The sequence below is a fragment of the Tubulanus polymorphus genome, chromosome 2 (genome assembly GCF_964204645.1).
Source record: "Tubulanus polymorphus chromosome 2, tnTubPoly1.2, whole genome shotgun sequence".
NCBI classification, from domain to species: Eukaryota; Metazoa; Nemertea; class Palaeonemertea; order Tubulaniformes; family Tubulanidae; genus Tubulanus; species Tubulanus polymorphus.
In genome coordinates this window covers 3,399,392-3,418,672 of record NC_134026.1, presented here as the reverse complement: position 1 = coordinate 3,418,672, position 19,281 = coordinate 3,399,392, and the positions used below count along the sequence as shown (strand labels likewise).

General features: G+C 37.7%; 1 protein-coding gene across 1 annotated transcript in view; it reads left to right on the top strand.

Moving 5' to 3' along the window:
• The first annotated feature begins 12,661 nt into the window (after window positions 1-12,661).
• The window catches only part of LOC141898264 (uncharacterized), a 44,943-nt gene continuing 38,323 nt past the window's right edge, over window positions 12,662-19,281 (top strand). The window contains exons 1-5 of the mRNA XM_074784093.1: window positions 12,662-12,674; window positions 13,152-13,364; window positions 13,864-14,100; window positions 16,777-16,857; window positions 17,103-17,268. Of these exons, the coding sequence (XP_074640194.1) occupies window positions 12,662-12,674; window positions 13,152-13,364; window positions 13,864-14,100; window positions 16,777-16,857; window positions 17,103-17,268 (710 nt within the window). The remainder of the gene's footprint in view (window positions 12,675-13,151; window positions 13,365-13,863; window positions 14,101-16,776; window positions 16,858-17,102; window positions 17,269-19,281) is intronic.

Below are 19,281 nucleotides of genomic sequence, written 5' to 3'. Positions count from 1 at the left end.
TACGCCGATGAGATGCAGAAAATAAGTCAACTATCCAGATATTCACCGGTCGACGATTATCCCGATTTGAACGCTTGCGATGCGATTATGAATCAAATCGACGAAGAGCTGGAAAATATAAGAGGAGACATGCCGGTCAGTAGCAGCGAGTTATTTCTGATGAAATTTTGTCCCTCCCTAACTCGCTTAGGGCGTTATATGTGAGGTTTCTTATTTCCTCTATGCACAGGGGGAGGGAGGTTAATCAAGTTGCAAGTTGCTAAAGTTGCTATTTATGAACCAAGTTGACAAGACCAGTATGAAAAAAGAAAAGACTGACTGGACTTGATAGAAAGACTTGCTTCCATTAAGTAACAGATTGATTTGATAAATCATCAGCTGTTATTGGTAATTGATTAAAAATTCCCGTGATACAACGGGATCGCTGCCGCGTAAGCATGGTCTTTTTTAAGGTTTTCGCAAAGGTTTTTCCTACATTTGGCCTAAGCACCTTTAGACTACATGGATGAATCTTTCAAAAGTTGCTCAGGGTGTGGCTTGTAATTTTGTGCTCTGTGCAATGTACATATTACCATGTGGAGCAATTCACTGAAACTTGACCGGCAGAAGAGACACCTGAGCCACGAAAGCAACATGTTATGAAAATCAATCTTCATGATGGAATTGATATGATTATACGTGCAGATACGTGTTGTTTTATGAGAAGATTTATATTTGGTAAGATGTTCCAACCGCAAATGCATATCATGATCATCATCATCATCAGCCCATTTCTATTGACAACTCGTTTATATAAGTCATCCATCCTGTCTAATGAATCTATTGTTGATCTTTCTTATCACGCCTGTAAATGAGAGATACACTAGCATATATCCGTCATCATCAGTATCTGTATCTGTGACTACTAGGCTCCTAGACATGCATCGGAGACACGAACTGAACCAACGCGACATCAAGTTTTAATATAACAAAGTAGCTGGATGCCGCGTTCTGCGCGTTATTAAGTTACACATATGATGATTTAGTCGCTGATATCGAGAGTATTCATGACTGCCACACCTTTGATTGAAATACGCATCATGCTTGGATAAATATATAACGTATATGAATTCAGTGAAATGTAAGATAAATTCAATACTACTGGTTCTCGCTACTGTAAACATCATTCCGTATCTGGATAAAACGACGACTGGAGTTGATTTAACCGTGCTGTTTTTTTCGATAAGAGACCGGTATTAATAGAGGTTGTGCGTATTGTTATCGAACCATATATTTTTGGAGCAATATTTCGGATAATATGGATTTTCGATATGTGGTCGGTGACATTAGAAAAAAATGTCAATCACTTATCTTATTGTATGTATCGATCATAATGATTTAAACACTGCGCTAGCGAATCGCTGTAGTTAATGGTATTTATCAGATGTGGCCGAGATTTTGAAATATCGGAAAATCTGTTTCAGAGTTTGCCTCGTTGTGTACATCCCGGTCAAGTGGAACGAAGAACTCTGAGGACGTGTGGAGTTGAATTCGATTCCGGAGATGAAACCGAGCCCGAAGATGGAAAAGGTAAAGATCGAGATTCATATCACTGTCTGTATTAAGCCGCGATTGCTCAAGCATTTTTGGCATCATATCAGAGAATGTCAGTCAATACATGTGTATCTTTGAAAATTGCAAAAAAATCTTAAGATTATCACCGGCTGTCTTTAATTAAGAAAGCTATTTTTAGGTTTGATGGTTTAATGGGTTAAAATGAGATCAGTGGTGACAGTGATTGCTTGGAGCTGTCTCACTAGAAGTGTCTTTGGCGGGGCTCAAAAAAGCGGCTTATGATAACCGAGCTTCTGTACCTTCTCTGGCATAAATAATCAAATAATGCTTTAAAGCCTGTAATATCACTGCATCTGCAAACATCTATTTATATTTGCACTCATAAACTTTGTACATAAGGGACAGCATTGGTAATTTTTATGTATGGCATAATGTATCCTTCTGAATCAGTAAAGCTTACCCATATATTTGAAGGGAAGTTCAATGGTTAGAAATTAGGGGCTGATTTAGAACGCATCCTCCAATTTTTGATCAAGTATTTTAGAAAAAAACATGCCCCTTTAAAAAAAATTTCTAGATCGGCCCCTTGAAAATGAAAACGAACTTTGGGCCTCCTGACTGTAAAACAAAGGCCGCTTTGTCATGGAGCACCGCTTTATTATTTACCCCCACCAGCTAACGCGTGTCTATAGAAATTAACACCTTTTGTTGCAGTCACACGGAAAAGTATGTCCAGTCATGATGATACCGGTTTAGGTACTGGCAGTTTACCGGATGATGTGTCGGATTGCACTCTGAACTTGAACGACGAACAAGATGAAGATGATGATAGTGATGATGTTGATGACGATGACGATGATTTAGGCAGTGTAACTGATATCACCGGTATGTTGTTATTGATGATTCACTCAGCTCACGTTGATTTTACAGTTGAACCTCATTACAATGAACTTTAACAGCCAGAATTTAAAAGATTTGATCATTGTATTCCCCAATTCATTGAAATATGGTGCTCAATTATCCAATAGTTCAAGTACATGGAGCTTTTACTGTAGTTCTGTGTAATCTAACTTGGTGGCGGTGCTTTCATTGATGGACTAATTAAATGGAATCCTGGAAGCAGGAATATGTGTGATGGGCTTTTGGTTTGTGATGAACTTCTGACATTATTCTGTCTACAACAGATATATAAATATATATACACTTCTCTGGGAAAGATGAGACAGAAGCAGAATGAATGTTAAAAGATCATGCAATTCTGTTTTATATCATACATTGTAGTTGAAGATGAATATGGCAAGTTTAGCGGAGTTTTGAGTGATGCCGATAACGCAGCGGCTCAAATTGAAGCCAAATACAACAGCATCATGAACGGATCTAGGCCAGGTGAGAGAATGTTACGCTAAGTCAAATATTTTATGAACTTGACGTGGCCTTCAGGGAATAAGATATAAAACAGTTACATAGGATAAATTACCCAGCCCATCGAGGATGTAAAGGCCATAGAGATTATGCTGTGACTGTCCATAAACAATGTAAAAGCGAAAGGCAATACGTCATAGTTGAGATGACTTATCCACATGACGATACTTACCAATAGTAAATTGAATTGGAAATACAAATGAGGACTCGAAAACAGGGACAACATATAGCAAATTGACAATCTGACTATGACTTGAGGAACAACAGAACAACAATCATGCCTTCCTCTAACGTGTGGTAATTATCAATTTGGCCATGTCTTGTTGTCAGCTTTGTAAAATTGAGGGCACTGCAATAACCTTTTCAGTCATAACCCACTGGAACTGATATAAGTAATGCTAAAATGTAATTGTAAATCAAACAGTTGGTCAGTTATTGTTGGCGATTAATGATCTACAGTGTAGTCATGCAAACAATCCTTCACTTATACACGAAGACATAAATCCTTTACAAAAATCTTTTATGTGAGCTTTAGGTCTTCAACTATACAAACATAACTCCAACGAATTCCTTAAAGTCGTCGTTATTCGTAAGCCTCAACTGAAATATTTTATTGCCCCGACCATGGTCTGTTGACCGCTAGGATCCTTAACGTTGTTACGAAGTCATGCGTGGCTTCTGTTTGGTCGCTGCGTTGGTTGTTGTTGGTCTACAATTCGCTCTTGTCGATATTCTAGGGCTACCCACATCCCGTTATTTCGGATTAAATTGTTACAAATTCTGAGCTATCATGGCTGATGTTGATGGTAAGTGTCGATGGTATAAATGAATTTAGGATTTTTCATTGGCAGTTAGTTTGCTGATAAACTGAATTTGTATTAGGCCCTAACTCCTACACTCGGTAGATTATATCTCTTTATAGATAATTGATTTTGTAAGATATTTTAATTCAGTCTTTTATATCAAACACTTTCAAACTGTCACGTTCGTTAATTTTATTTTTGACATCAGGGAAATATGAAAATATTCTATTTTACTGGTTGTGATTTATCAAAATATATCGCACCTACGCTAATATGAAGCAAATCTACAGTGATTAGATCAAGCATTTATCACCGCATGAAAAAAACGAAAATTCATTATGTCGAGCTGAAAACATTTTGACATTGCTGGCTTTCCATAGTCACTTTTGTTGTATATAGTTTATTTGGTGTAATAGAGGAACGGTTTCGGCGACCTCTGATCCAGTTGTCTTTTGTCAGATTGATGACGACAGGATTTCGAATAAAAGACCCATTTTATTCTGGAGAGTGAGTTTTTCAGGAAACACGCAGAATGGTATTTGCTCGATTTTATTGAGTTTAGTAGAATGTGTTTGCCTACAAGTACTCCTCGTAGTGACAGGATTTTTTATTGACGCTATGACATTTTAATATACATCGGCCTTATAACGGGCTTAGGTCGTCACTTTTACGGTGCGTTCTATTTGGTTCAGTGATTTCGAATTATCTTTTTACGGCATAAAAGGATCACTACCTTCAATGCATATACTTATTAATTATACGCAGTAATAAACTGTGAAATTTTTCCACTGCATATCATTCACTGAACACTAGCATTTCTTCTTTATTTTCCTTCTCGGTAAGTTATATATTGAACTCGATTTTGATGCAAATGTTGTATTGGCAATAAAACTTTGTGGTGTTATTACTCTTGAGATGAAACGACCTTTTCATTGTTCACTTTCTGACGTTAAAATACAAATTCTGATGAATATCGTCGGCCCTCCTGAGCATGCAGTATGTGTCATAGCTCCCGAGTCGGAGCCATGAGTTTAATTTCGTTTAATTAGTTTTTTCCTATTCAAACAACCGTATCGACCGATCGATCAATATTCCTTTTTACGGCCGTTATTTCGACCTCGCCGCGAAAAGAAAGCAATCTTCGCCACCTTTTCAAATTAAAATCCACTCCGGCGCTAACGATGACGAAGCTCTGTATGCCCGAGTGATTCCTGCATCACGTCGCTCTCGGCGATGGGCGAGCGCGTGTTAGATTACGCGTTTCATAGGATCATTGTTGACTGCACGAGAGCTGTCCGTTATTGCAAGTGATAAATTGATTTAATAGTCTTCACGTTCTGCGAGTTCTCGGAGCGAGTGAGCTCTATAATACTGATTGCTCGCACGGCAACTGTTTTTGTTACGAAGTCGTGTGAGCGTTCTGGAGTCATCGTCGATACTCTGTATCAATATTGATGACATTCTGCGATACTGATAGATTCATAGAAATTAGAAAAGAGTTGATCAGTAACTTGTGGCTAGAATTGATTTAACCACTTATTGAGCGGATGGATTTGTTCGTAGTAATCGGATAACGCGAGTTGAGAAATGTTTCCAAAAGACAATTGTGGATGTCATTGCAACTGGTGCAAAACTGGTGAGTTTCGATTATTACGGCTCTAACAACAACTTTACTAAAAAATTCTGATATATCCAAAAATTCTAGAATTATATATCTTTGGTAAAAAACTAAGAATGATTATTGGTGTGTTTGGTGTCCAGTTCCTCATTTGAGAGGTCAAGTAGAATATTTTCTCACTTCGTAGTCAACTCTAGCTTGTCTATCCTGTCAGTGCTACAAATCATTTGAAACTATGAAGTGAGTTTCTCTTTCATAAAACTAGTAGGTTTTCTCATACACTTATATGGTAAGATGTGGAGCATCCCAGAATTGAATGATGATATCATATCGAACAGCAGTGGTTTTGAACCTTTCAACGTCACCTACATTACCTATGTATAATATAATATTACCAACATTATCTAATTAGTAAAATGCTTATTAAATTTTAATGTAATAATCATGAGTCAAGAGGAGTTATGTGATGAAACTTGGGTATGCGGCGAATCAATGGATTGTTAATGCTAGTTAATGACGCCATTAACTGGTTCCACAATGATTTCATTGAATTCTGAATTTCGATTGAGTCTGATGGATCGCGTACGTACGCAGACCGGATGATACAAGTATAACGGTCCTGAACGTGATTGAATATGAAAAATAAAACTAGCAGTAATGAGTTAACTATGGAAGCCCGAGGGCATGAGTTGCTCTCAGTCAAGGTCTGCGATATCCGCTATTAATAATGCATTGCCATAGTAACTGTTATTTTCATCTCGGGCAATTCGATTCAGGTTTTTAGTCTAATCTCTTATCCCTATTTGATGAGGCTAATTAGGTAAGCAATGCGCCATAGTTCACGCAGTGATTAAAATAGTTGTTTCCTTTTGTTCTTAGGTTAAAAGTCAGCTTTATTAATAAATCAATAAACCAGCCTCTAGGGGTCTAGACCAGGTACTTGGCTATGCCTAGAATGATTGCTTGATTTGTAATAAATTGAATGATATTGAATTAACTATATAACATAACTATAACATAACTAGAATCGCGGCGAAGATTTTGTCAGTTGAGCTTAATTCTCGGGCTACGGAATGAGCGTGCTTGATTCTTACTGAAAGTGTGTTTGTTCCGTTTCCAAGGCTCGTATCCATGATATTCTACGATCCATGATTCAAATGAATTTTATTGTTGTGTTGCATGACTACGATCAGAAAATGTAGCGATGATTTACGATTTCATTTTGTTCTCGTGAATAGAAATGACTGTTGTGGATTTGTATAATCGTAAAATCATACATCATTGTCGTTTCATTGTTGAATACCAGCCTCCCTGCTTTTTACCATTTCACTCATCACGGTTTACCAACAAATTATTTTGCAATCCACAAGATTGAAAATTAAGATGAACATAACTTTTGCAAGTTATTAGATTAAGAATCAAGACGTTTATAACGAAAAAAAAATTGTTCTTAATTGTAATGAAAACACAAGGACTAGAGAAAAAAATTATAAATTGATGATTTTTGCAGAATTCCGGCAGCCGGATCTGTACTCCAAGTAATTAAAAACAGGTCTAATGACCACACTATGTCAGGCTTTGAAAGAAATGGAGCCAGTTACAACTGTGGAACTCGATTCTTGATTCTGTAATTTTTCGCTTAACCCTTTGGCCACAAAATACCAATGTCATTACATGTATACTGAGCCATAGACCAGCTGATGAATCATAAACATTTTCTCTTGAATATTTCGATGAAGTTTTACTGGTTCCATTCATATTGCAGATGAAAGTCATGTCCATTAGAATAAATGCATGGTGTATCTTCGATGAAAATATATAGTATATGGGAGTTGTTTGATATCGATCCTGTGTGTAAAAATAATTGCCGATGGCATCGATGGAGTTTTTTTTTTGAAGTAAAAAGACTGAATCGTTAGCGCATATTTAGACTGCTGCATGAAGTAGAGCATTTGCCTGGTTGAATAATTCATAATGCAGGAACTATGAGATATGCGTGTAATTCTACTAGATTGAAAACCTATATACCGGTATTCATTTTCAAAATGGTGATAACCGATGGGTTAAGCTTTTTTTCAGAGCATACAGCTCATGGTGCAGTGTATGGTAGCAATATCGAGTAACACATAACAGTTCGATTAATCAAAAAGAAACCTTCACTTCATGTGCATCCCAACGGGGGTTCAGGGGCCATAGTGCCCTTTTTCAAATGCTGAAGAAATATTTTTTCAACTTCATAAGTTATGCAATTTTTCCACTATGAGAAGAATTTATATCTAGAATTGTATATTCTAGAGCATGACTACAGCTTTTAGTATAATGTACATATTATAGGGACTTTATTATGGTTTAGGTTGTTTGTTGGGTTGTAAAATCTTGTATCCAGTGGATTTGACTCTTTTGAATAGAAATTAGACCCAACCCCTTGAAAAATACTGGGGACGCCCAGGCATTGCCACCTCTAAATCTGATTCCAGCATAGTGGGTTGAAATTGTTTCTATGTAGAGTTTGGTAAATGTATTTCCGATCTTTAACCCTCAGGAACGACAACTGAGGAACTCGTGATGTGATGTGTTAGTATTCGCGGACGACTTCACGATCGATAGAATCGTAAAAATCAGACGACGAACTCGATGAATCGATCTTTTTTTCTCATCTATTTTCAGGAAACTACCTCAGGGACACGAAGTCGGCGAAAGATTTCAGCGATCTCGATTCGGTTCGTACGGAAGATTTTGAAACGACGTTCCACGCGGGCTTCGGTAAACCAACCATCACTCAGCATACCTCTAAAGGTTCGTATGATTGATGTTTCATAAATCATAATGTTGTTAATGTACATGTACGGTATTGCAAACTACCTCTTGTTGTATTTTTTAAATCCACGTTAGGATTCAGGCCACAAAGGGTTCGGCTTAACCTAGAGAATCCCTCATCCTAATGAGAAATAACTTTATAAGTTTATATGCTATGCTTTGATAACTGTTGGCCAGTGCTAATTCTTAACAGATAAAAGTTCAGCGCTTTCAGCTTCTTTTTCCGCTAAATAACCCGATCTCTTTGTAACTCTTCAATTAAATTCATCATTACATTGATTCCATGCTACAGTAGACTCTGCGATAGACTAGTGTAAATATTTCATCAATTGCACAATGTACCGGGTTAAGTCTTTGAGGTAAAATCTTAGAAAGTTCATTGACTTGACCGGTACTTCCAGAAAAGAACAAACCTATCTACAGAATTAGACACTGAACTGTTTAAGCAAAATCAACTGAATAAGATTTAATGAAATTCAGTTTTATTTTATACTGAGAAATAACGTCGGAAATGTTTCCTTTATATTCCTGAAGATGATACAGTCGAAATGTCGAATAAGCTACTAGCTCAAACGAAACATCTCAGACTTTATTTTTCATTATAAGTGTGGGATACATTGTCATTACAGCATGTACATGGTTTTTCACAAATGGTTCAGCTTGTTTAGGTCGTAGCATGGACATATAAACTAGAGTTTAGTTCTAGAGTTTAGAGTCTAGTTTATACGTCCATGGCCATAGTCAGAAATTGAACCTGTATTTATGAAAATTCGCTCAGCTTTCAATGGCCCTCGACACTGATACCGCCTTATTTTGCTTGCAAAAGCGTTTTCTTATTTGATCAGATTTTTCATTAAAACTTGATTATAACTTGTCAACCAATAATGTCTGTACAGCGTATTCCTAAATCAAGGTTTGTAAGACATTTTTAGCTCGTATTAATTCTCCTAATTATAACCTCAGTCAATCAGTCAAGTAGTATCGCATCGGAAATAAAACCGGAATATTCATACACGCAGAGTACGACTAACAATGTACACGACCTAGGTGATTTTAGGTATCGTCAATCAGTTTTTTATACGGAGAGAAACAATAAGTTCTCTTATATGCGCGAGAGCGTTATTTCTCTGGTATTGACATAAATTTACTCGAGCGTAGACGATAAGTATTGAATAGTAATCAATATGTAATTTCATTCTTAAAGCCGACTTCTTTTTTTTCCGCTCGTAGTCCGTCGCTTATGAGTAGTTTTTTTTTTTTCGACGACAAATGCCGCGCTGAGGTTCGCTTTTGTGGCGCGAACTGAATTTCGACAATACCGAACCGCGCTGTCGCTCTCGGAACCGGTACCGAAGCATTCTATAAAAAAAGAGGCCGGGGTCCCGCAAAATAATCATCCCGCTGGTATTGTGTTTGTGTGTACATAACTACCTAATGCGTAGCTGACGTGCGTATGTGTGTATGTGCCGACGTACTGCTGTTGTGATACCCGTTCACGGACGGACGCACGTACGAACGCGCACCCCCCTTTTTTCGACTACTACCTCACTTAGAATGTTCTCGAGGCCCTCGTAACATAATCAATGGCGTACAAGTATCCACATTTTCCGTATTACAAATATCAGGATCACTGCTTGCAGAGAGGTAGGAGGTTTTTTTTACGTCATTCATTTGTATGCAATTACCGCTGATTGTCACTCGCACTTGTTGCGTAGAAAATTTTCCCAGAGACGTCAATTCTTTACGTGTCGTCTCAAAAAAAGCGCCGCATCGTAACACGGTGCGAGAGTAAGATTTCTGCTTTTCATTGAATTGACAAGAAATTAGATGATTATATTCATCCCCCCAGTGATAAGGAAACCTTAGACTCATTCATTGATTTAAGCAGTTTAACTAGAGATAATTAGGTGTGAAAGAGGCAGGGAATTTCTGATGCAAACAATTGCCAATAGTGTTCATTTTTTTTTTTGATAGCGAAACTCTTTCAGGGTTTTAATCAAATACTTTAGTAGGCATCTGCTTAGATATGAGAATTTACTACGAAAATAGGTTTAATCCTTATCCCAGTGGAGCATGTCGCGAAGTTGTTGGTTTATTATATAATGCAATAGAAACAGGATTTTTTCAGTTAGTCATAGATCATTGATCACCATTAATACTACGACTGATTGAGCAAGTTTTGATCGGTTAGTTCAATTAGTAAACACCGCCTTCTTATTCACTGTGTTGAGCAGAGGCAATTAATTAATTAACAGCGGACGGGTCGTTAATCTTTTTACTGTCACAATTGTCACACCGACGAATCACACCTTGCTCGGACTTGCACTGTCGTATATTAGTAATATCATGGATTATAAGAATTCCAGTTTTAACACGGGGACGACGCTCAATGAGATTTACGCTGACGAGGCGCCATTTGCACGGATTGTGATTTTTGATTGTGTCGGACGGCTCATAATTCCTCGTCAATTGGCCGGTATAGTGTTTTAAAGAGATCGCTGCCTAGTTACAAACAGTACTAGCGGCACGCCGGGGCTATTGGATCCATATTCATATATATATATATATATTGTGATATTGTGACATATTCTACGGACAAGTGGATTTATCTGTTAGGAGTTTGTTTCTTTTTCGCCGGTTTGAATATTTGCTATGAGCCAGAAGCGGCAACAAGTGCCTCGTTTGGATTTAACTCAGATTCCTGAACATACTGTATTAAAGAATACTCACGCGAGAATGGAAGGTATGCATGTCAGACAGGGATGGGGCGGCTGCCGAAGGGATTGGTGCCTTATCTTGTGAAAGATGGCTTTTTTAAATGTTTATTTGCTATGCTTTGATAACTGTTGGCCAGTACTAATTCTTAACAGATAAAAGTTTAGCGCTTTCAGCTTCTTTTTTCGCTAAATAACCCGATATCTTTGTAACTCTTCAATTAAATTCATCATTACATCGAATCATGCTACAGTAGACTCTGCGATAGAATAGTGTAAATATTTCATCAATTGTACAATGTACCGGATTAAGTCTTTGAGGTAAAATCTTATAAAGTTCATTGACTTGACCGGTACTTCCAGAAAAGAACAAACCTATCTATAGAATTAGACACTGAACTGTCTAAGCAAAATCAACTGAATGAGATTTAATGAAATTCCGTTTTATTTCGCAGTAAGTTTGCTTAGATAAATGTTTCTATATAATATCAACGGTTCGTGGATTTTGTGGATCATTTTAGATCAGAAATTTTGTCGACTAATAAAAAACCTGAAATATTCATTGATTTCTATTACTAGTGGTGTGAATTTCGGCGTAGATGTCAGTACATTTATATTAAAATCGTTGAAATATTTAGTTGCTGTACAGTGTTTTATTGGGTCATTACCATTCATGGAGATATTCGCCATGCATGGTTGAGTAACTACGGCTTTTACACGCAGGCAGTAACACGCCACCAAAAACAGTTCGAATTACAAACGTACTTCTGAATTAAACGTAGCGAACAAGCATTTTTTTAGAGCAATTATCACCACTAGAATAATGGATTAAAAGATTCAACTTTCCTTTAAAATCCTTTTCCCGTTTATTGAGAGTTAATTGTGCATTTAATTAGGATAAAACAGACTTAATGTCGGATGATTTTTTATTGTTGGTAAGATAATTGATGTGCTACGACGAGTAATGAGCCACCTATGGATAGACGATAATGACGTGACGCGAAATATGAGCCTCTTCATGATTTTCAATGCAAACAGTTTATTAAAAAATGACTGTATGTAAACTGAAAACTGGCTCCATTTTAATGGCTTCGCATTCCGTCCTTCTGTCATGAAAATGTAAGATTTCATAGTTTATACTCCCCACTCAGTGCGAGGTTTAGGCTTTTGTTATAGACATGAGATTATTAAGATAGGAGACTAGGGAATCTTGTGCTATTACAAAAATCAGGGGGTAGTCATTTTTTTGTCTTTAAAAAAGTCAAGGAGTAGTCGGCGAACAAAGCTAACAATCAGCAGAAAGTCAGGGAAATTAGTTGTGATTGCTTGATCACAGCATACAGATAAGATTCAAGTTTCTGTCTATGCCTGAAGTATTTGATCGTGTTAATTGATTGTATTCTTAGCAGATCAAATTAGGGAAAACAATCAGGGAATAGTCGGGAAGAAGAAAAAGTGGTGTCACCCTGAAAAAAGGGAGACCATATAGTTATGTATGTTTTATCGAAAGTGACTGTTAGCGATGTCTAGTCCGTTCCTAACACGGTTACTCAAGTGAAAACCCCGAGTTCGGGCCACAAGTTGATCTTAAGCCCGAAGATGACTATATCGGAACACTTTTTGAATTTATTGCAGATACAAAACTGCCAATATCCGGTCCTAAAATGAGTGGTAAAGATAGTGATTTAGAATCTGTGCGAACGGAAGACTTTCAAAAAGAATACCAAAGAACAATGATCCCCATTGGTAAGCTTCTTTCATTTTAAACCATCGGTCTGTCCTCCTTCTTGTCACTTGTTTCAGCACGTATTCTTTTTTTGTTATCCTTTCGTCTCTTAAAATTTCAATATTTTCTAATTGTATCGCGACGAGTAGAATCTTTACGCAAAATTCTTAGGTAATGATGAATTTTGACGTCGAAAACCAGTTTCATTATTTGTTCATCATTCTTTACTTATGTTCTTATCTTTCTTCAACTACTAACCCGCTGTAACTTTTAGAAAACCGTGTTTAAGATTTTGCATACGTTTTCATGGCATATCAGCATGCTTTTACGCAAAAAGAAGGCTTTTTGGGTCATAATCTAATTGATCTGCAAAATTTGTCTGCAAAATGCAAAATACCACAATTATTTCACACTGCACGATACTGTTTCGAATTCTTCTTAGAATTTTGTTTTTTGCATGTTACACACTGCATGTTATTTCACGTTTTTACCACCAGATGGCCCCCGTACCGCTGCCTCCGCTGCTGCCTCCGCGCCACAAAGACAACCGGTGGACAATAATAGCGAAATAGACACGGCTCGGACAGAAGAGTTTGAACGAAAATTCCGTGATAGCGTTTTCGGCGTTCAAAAAACTCTGTTACGAGAAGACCAAGCCAAAGCGCGTAGTCGCGCAATGGAGGGCATTTTAAAATTACAGAATATCAAAGGTTTGCATTAGTCGTAGATAAAGAGTATATAATCCATATCAATCAACACATTTGCACTATGAAAATGACTAGTCCGATGACACACAGATTTAGAAAGTCGAATTAGCAAATAGTCAATACATGCTAGTTACACATTACTAATATTTGGAAAATCAAGGTGTAAGGTAACTATCAAACACTCAAAATGTTATTGATAACAGTTTCTATTCAAGCAGAAAAGTGTGTTTTTCTGTTAAACGGCGACAATGTTTGTTGTGTACTTCATTTTCGTTCTTTGGTCATCTATTATTTGCTTTAAGCGTATTACAAATAAAACTAACTTCGAATCGATACTTGAGTCCCATAACGTGCTGCCCTCTGGTATTGTACTGAAGTACTACGCCAATAACAGCGCTTACTCCGTAGAATTTTCCTGCTCGCCCTCGAAAGAAATTGATTTTTTATCATCGAACCGCTGCTTAACAAAAGTAACCACCTATCTGCTTTTAATTTCTTCCAGAACAAGCTTATAGTCCGCAAACTAAGCCGTCCAAATTACAAAAGATCTGCAATGGTAGTGACTTGGAGTCCGTGCGAACTGAAGATTTTGAGAACAATTTCAGACACATGGTTGTCAAACACGTAGCCGGTGTACCATTAACAAGTTTCGATGAATCGATTGTGGACAGTGATCTCGATACGGTCCGATCAACCCAGGTCAAAGATAAAATACAGGGCTCCTCTTCCCAGCCTTTGTGTAAGTGTGTGGAATGCCCTGACTGTATAATTGTGACTTCACCAAAATCGTGATTCATATCCCGATTGCCAGGGACAACGCCTTGAGCGGATCAAGATGGGGGTCCTAGGAGCAATTTTCCCTTTCCCTTTTGAATATCAACGTCAATGTTTTCATCCTCAACTAACAAGAGTAGCGGTCCTCTGCCCAAGACTAGGGCCTATGCATGTAACCCTTTATTGGTAACTGTTTTTTATTCTCCCCATTCACTCTCTTCAATCAAGTATCTGGTAAGCCTTAAAAAATTCACTGAAATTTGAAAAGTTTCGCGACCCCTGTGTTGGATACTATTGTCCATGCAACAGTACCATATGCCCTCTCATTTCTCCAGGCTCCTGTCAAAGTCTGCCCCCTGTGAAACTCCTGATTTCCTATATTTAAAAGTCGTTCATTTCATTCCGCAGACTAATTAATTCTTTAGCTGCGAGCAATATACATATGTACATATATATATATATATATATATATATATATATATATATATATATATATGAGCCAGATTTGTATTTTTGAAGAAGCGTCTGCGTCAAACAATTGAATGACATGTGAATAATCTCCTTGGTTGTCTGCGATATTAGATATTTTTATATTAATCATGTCTTAGATATAACATACTTTCTTCATAGATGCTTGAAAGAATAATTCCAATATATTCCCAGGGCTACATCAGTGTAGATAATATACTGCTGAAAATGTTTCTATGTGGTTAATAGTCAAATGAGGCCTTTCCTTGAGGGGGCTTAATCTCATCCAGTTCCACCATCTTGTTGGTTTGATGATAATTCGCTATTTTTACCAGCGCGTAATTAGATGACTATCTCGACGCGTCTGGTGATGTCTGTGGCATTGATTTCCAGAGTCATTTGCTTAATGCGCCCGGGCTAATAGAATTTCAGACGTTCAGCTATTGAAGGGAATAACTGACCGAATTATGTATTCACCATTTAACACTTAGGCACTCACAGCTAGTCAAAATCGTCGTTACTAAATCTTATATCCAAAGCAAAACAGCGCACATAATTACTGGGGAAAAAAAACATGATAAAACTGCAGTTTGAAGATTCACCACCCAAAACAGCGGTCTGTAGAAAAAATCCTCTGGATATCACTGATTTCACTTTACAGGCCTACAAGAATCCTCATTTCTAGGTTCATATAAACATCGAAATTTATGTGGATCAAACCAGAGAAATCAATTAATTTCAAACTGGTTTACTGATATACTGTGAGTTTTAACAATCAGATTCACCCCTCGTTATTTTCTTCTATAGCCGGGATCACACAAGCATTTTTGGCGCGGGCCAAATTAGGCCAGTGCCAAATTTGGCCCGGAACAACGGTTCACAAATTTTAGCACCAGACAAATGATTGCGTTTGAATTGCAACTGGCACCGGAAATGATCCACTTCGCTTTGTTTGAGCATTGTTTAGTATCGAGTGAATGGTTTGCGTGTGAACGCGCTCTCTAATTAGGCAAGTGCCAAATTTGGCCCGAGCCTGATCCGTGCCAATTTGGCCCGGGCCAAATCGTCTCCGTGTGATCGGGGCTTATATGTACAACACCATCTCTCGATTATTGGGCCGTAGATTCTTGATTCCGAAATGGAATCGTTTCTGATTGATAATTTCGACATTTTATTCATCTTATCAAGGCTACCTGTCATATTCATCAGTTATACAAACTCATTAGCGTCAGTCAGGAACCTTCCTCTAGGCCATCATGTTTACTTCGCGTGTACTTATTACGGAGCTGATTATGAAATGCTCGTTTATTAGGACTGATTTTGAAATTGGACATCGTTGCCTCATTATATTTGAGTCTACGGATATTGCGAGCTTACTCGATGTCCAATGCCTCCTGATCAACGTCGGTTAAACCCCCGAGTTCAGCACACGCGAGCTCACAATCCTCCTGCACATTTATTCCCGAGATTATCCGACCGGGCACAAAATCGCAGGTACTGCGTTCTAAGCTGCTTATCTCGTACTGATAGTTCTATCGCCACAAACGACCACATATTCGGCAATTTCATCATATCAAGATGCAGTCGTGCAAAAAGTTGTTCGTAATGAGCGGAATTGTCATTCAGAGCCAACTCACAACTAATCACTAAACCATGATCAGATTTTGTGCTTATTCCTTAATTAATTAGCTGTCCACAACATCATTTCAAACATGTTCATTTATTTATTGTGTAACATTTAGATGGTGATACGGACAGCTATGATATTCTTGCAACACGATCCCTCTAGTTTGATTCCTTTTACACATGAATCAGATGGGTTTCTGAATTAAATATCCGCCAATAAGGATATTCATGTTCGGACCCACCATGCGTCCGTATGATATTTCATAAGTTAGTAGGCTCAGTTACTGTCGTCTTTGAGAGGAAATTATCTGTAGCTATAAACGCAATTGAATTGACCATAGACCACACCCGTGTTTGGTTGAACAAAGGCTGCATCTACAACACTATACACCTAACCTATACCTGTTCATTACTTTGAGTTAATTGCAAAGTATGTGTGTTGTGTAGATTCTATCACATATGACATGGTTGTAACTCCCAACAAGTTACAATTCGATCAAAGTTACTGTTTCGATGGGTTGAAAATTTTGTCGGCTTACTTTTTCAGATAAACAATACGACCAAGATTTAGACGAAGAAGAATTGATGGAGAAAAAATTCAAAGAGTATATCCAAAAGAAATTATCTGGTATGCGAATAAGAACAGATTTCGAATTAGCAGATGAGAATGTATATATACATATATATATATATATATATATATATATATATATATATATATATATATATATATATATATATATATATATATATATATATATATATATATATATATATATATATATATATATATATATATATATATATATATATATATATATATATATATAAATGCGTAGTATTTCTATGATATTCTCTCGATTTCTTTTTTAGAAATCACTTCGAAGGAGCAGCAAGATACGGTGTACTCGGATGTAGATACTCCGCGCGCCCCGGTGAAGCCTCCGCACCGCGAGTATATCCCTCCGACTATAGCCGACGATGGAGATGATAGCGAAGATCAAAGAATAACGCGTCGAAGCAAGTCACCGAGTTACAGGTATGAGATATCGTTGTCGCACAGCCGCACAAACACAACTACAAAGACCAGGTCTATTTTCGAGAGCCGAGCAAAAATGATGGATGAGCTATAACTTCATTTCTGTTCATACGTGAATGTCACATTCACTAATACATTTTGTATTGGTCGATGAATTTCTAGCGTGCAAGCCTCCCCGAAACACCCGGATACCAATTTCTATTTTCGCCTTTTCTGAGCTGTTCAGCGCCTTGGGATTTGATGATATTGTAAAGAAAATATGTATGCTGAGTAAATGTTACTAGATATAAGTCACGATCACACGAGCATTTTTGGCCTGTCCCAAATTTGGCCCGGAAGAACTGTTAACACGGGTGCCAAATGGGCCCGTGCCTAATTGGCCCGGCCAAAAACGTTGGACCAGGCTCGAGCCAACTTTTAGCACGGCACAAATTCCGGAACTGGTTCAACTGGTTCCGGAAATGACTCCACCAGGCCAAGGTGGCACAGATCAGGCTCGGGCCAAATTTGGCCCGAGCCTGATCCGTGCCACCTTGGCCCGGGCCAAATCGTCTCCGTGTCATCGCGGCTATAGAATGAGAAAGTTTTCACCTCTTCATTAATGATACCTTCTCGCATGATGTGAATGTAATTATGTTTGTATGTTCCAATTGAAGCTCTGGTAATTATCTGATTAGACTCCATGAAAAAAAGCGTCAAAATCATTTTTGACACTGAAATACACCTGGTCCTTGTCATTAATTCCACGATCAGTGCGTGTTCTACATGTCGTCGTACCACTAGAAAAAAGAAAATCTTACAAAAATGTGAACGGATGTTTTTTGTTATGTCAAAAAGCTTATTAGTCGGAGTCTGTAGGTGATATTTCGCATTAGTGACGTATTTGTAAAGCATTCCGGGGACAGGAAGTAACACTGTTTATCCCCATTAATCTGCTACATGTCAAGAGGACAGCTGACAGTTTTCCCGACGACATATTTCTCTACATCGTGTTTCTCTACGTAATTGTCAGACCTTCGCGATCGAAGTTTTGCGCAGCTTTCACATGATAAGATGTGGAGTCTGGTTTTAAGAGACGATTCTTGCTATATAGTCATCGCCTCATCCCGCTCCCTAGAGCAGCAGTGTATATCCGGTATGAAATCGCTCAGGTAACCCCGAATACATTCGCATATCATAGTCTGATACTCGATTCCCCCTGAAGAGCTCATCTACAAAGCCTAAATTCATCACTCATGGCAACATAATGAAATAGCCAGTTTACACTTCGTAGTTCTCGTGACTAATTAGTCTCGATGTATGATACGAATATTTGTCTTCTGTTCGCTGATTAGTGTCTGTTTCTCGATCATAAATTTGAAAGGTCTCTGAAAGTTTAAAAGTTTTTCGTTTGTTCCAGATGGATTACGTTGCTTTTTCATCCGCCTTTTTTACATCTTTAGTCGAAATGAAGTTATTTCAAGAAGGTTTTAAAGCGCTCTCATGTATTTATTGTCTCAGTATTTGGTTTATACATTATTTACCCTATTGGCCCAAGGCGAAGGGCGGTCGTGGAATAGACCACTAGTTTCAATGGCCATCTTGCCGAGTTGTTCGTGCTTTATCAAGATATGATATTGAATTTTGAGAATGGAACGCCGAGATTTTTTACTTTCATCTTGATTAAAACTAGAAAACTAGGATTTCAATTTTTTTGCATTCGTATCCAAATGCAGCTGAAATGCCATGGTTACTGAGCTTAATGAATTCGTCATAGCTGCAATTTGATCGGTAGTGTATAGTATGAAATCGCAGCCTAATAGTACCGGTGTAATTGGACACAATTTCTCCATCATGATCAAGTGCAGTAGTTGATGTACACGCTCTATCTATCACATTTGTATGTAAGTCATTATCATGTAATAGCTTCATACCTGGAACACTACTTCATAGATAAAGAGTTGGTAAATAAAAGCTTCCCACGATGACAGATTTTCATTCACTTGCTGGTTTGCGTCGAAAATTTGGCTTTTG